The following is a 2,061-nucleotide window of genomic DNA, read 5'->3' as shown; positions in this document are numbered from 1 at the left end:
GGGGGGAATATATAGAGAGATGTCACTTCTTCAGCCATGAAACACTCATGTACCACGATTCATGTTAACGTAGTTTTCCAACAATTTTTGCTAAACTCAGCTACAGCCATTGTTGCTAGTACGAGCTCCAAACGCTATTTTCACGGTTTATAGTTAATGTTGCAATTGCAGATGACAGCTCTTTTTAGCAACAGCTATCATGTTCAATGTTGCTATCGATGTTCTGACCATTTTTTTTCTTCTTTACATCGAAGGCCGCTGTTGCTATTGTTATCAATGTATGTGGGAGGGTGGAGTGTAACAGTGTGGTCATAGTGTGTGTGTGTGTGTTGTTGTTGATATTGTCATTGTTGCTAACGTTGTTTTTTGTCGTTCACAAGTTGCCAATTGTTTATCTTCCAATGGTTGCTATCTTTTTGCTATCGTTGCAGTTAAACTGCTGACGGACGGACAGCCGGCTTACAACTTCTCTGGATACGGGTATGGAACACAAGAAGAGTGCAGGGGGCTTGGTCAGCGTTTTACCATCGACACCGCAACATCACCACCACCACCACCACTATCAACACAACAACAACAACAACAATAATAATAATATCAATGTTAATAACAATAATAACAGTAATAATGATAATCACCATTACGAAGAAAATGAGCAGCAGCAGATACTCGGAGAGCCAACAGTGGCCACTGACATCGTCACTGGATCCACTCTTGCCATACGTTGTAAGGCGGGTTCGAACCCCGTTGCTAATGGTATCAACGGTTTAGACGGTGAGAACCCGACAATGCCCACCACTGCTGTTAGTATAACTGGTACTGCTATTATTACTACTGCTACTGCTAATAATGAAGGTGGTGATGGTAGTGGTGGTACCACCACCACCACCACCACCACCACTACTACTACTACTACTGGTGCCACCGCTGCCGCCGTTCGCCCTCCAACTCTCTGCTCCCTCCCACTGCGGTGTACGTCGTCGACTGCTCCTCATTCCTTTTCTCCTTCTGTAGTATCGACTACTGCTACACACCAACATCATCGTCGTCATCATCATCATCACCATCATCCACATCACCATCATCATCATCAGCATCATCTCCAGCAGCAGCAGCAGCAGCAGATCGACTCTTCTCCACTCATCTCGTCTTCTTCTTCATCCAACCACATCAGCAACACCACCACCACCACCCGTAGTTACAACGGTGCTGCTATTACCACTACCACCACAATCACTAACTCCATCACCACCGGCATTAACAGCAGCAGCAGTAACAACAACAACAACAGCATCTCCCTCTCGTCGTCGACCTCGTCATCGTCGTCTTGTCCATCTTCCACCACGCCATCGCCGCCGGGCCCCCCAAGCTGTGTCGGGTCGACAACTTCCCCGTCACCCGTCTTAGGGATGGCTCCTACAACAACGGTACTACTCCCTGACAACGGCCCCTCCTCTCAGCCAGGGGCCTGTTGCCCTTCACAGTCACGTGCGCCAGTCTCACCCACACCAACTACAGGTTTGTCATTTTTGTTTATGTTGTAGACACACACACACACCACACCATTCTATCGAAAATTATTTCAGACACACACACACACATGCATTTGTACACACACAACCAAAATGTGTGCGTGTATATACATACACACACACGCATACACCCCCTCCACTTATATAATTTATATAGGTATATATCTACACATCTTTGTATTTTATGTGTATGTCTATGTATGTATAATGTATCTGTATAATCTCTATCTATCTATCTATCTATCAGGTATACAAGTATAACAGGCATACATATAAACACACGCATATATACGCACACACACACATACACGCAAACTTGAAGTTTCAATTTGAAAACATTAAAAAAAATAAAAGCAACCAGGAGACTTTTTTCGACAAATTTGATTTGATTTTGCAGATGTTGTAAATATTCCTCATTCTCTCGTATTTCTAAAAAAAAAATAAAAAAAAAACATATTTTGTTGGTGTATATATAAATTGACAACTGTTAATGGAGGTGTATAATCCTGAGATGTGGAATCTGTTTTAC

At 43.3% G+C, this 2,061-nt stretch overlaps 1 protein-coding gene across 2 annotated transcripts in view; it reads left to right on the top strand.

Annotated features, from left to right (window-relative positions):
- The window catches only part of LOC106876050 (nuclear receptor subfamily 1 group D member 2), a 44,633-nt gene that overhangs the window by 8,759 nt on the left and 33,813 nt on the right, over positions 1-2,061 (top strand). For both annotated transcript variants that reach the window (XM_052976576.1, XM_014924447.2), the window contains exon 3: positions 432-1,518. In XM_052976576.1, the coding sequence (XP_052832536.1) occupies positions 483-1,518 (1,036 nt within the window). In that variant the 5' untranslated portion in view covers positions 432-482. The remainder of the gene's footprint in view (positions 1-431; positions 1,519-2,061) is intronic.

The sequence above is a fragment of the Octopus bimaculoides genome, chromosome 25, assembly GCF_001194135.2.
Source record: "Octopus bimaculoides isolate UCB-OBI-ISO-001 chromosome 25, ASM119413v2, whole genome shotgun sequence".
Taxonomy (NCBI): domain Eukaryota; kingdom Metazoa; phylum Mollusca; class Cephalopoda; order Octopoda; family Octopodidae; genus Octopus; species Octopus bimaculoides.
Note: the sequence above shows the minus strand (reverse complement) of the source record. Positions and strands in the feature narration are given on the sequence as shown.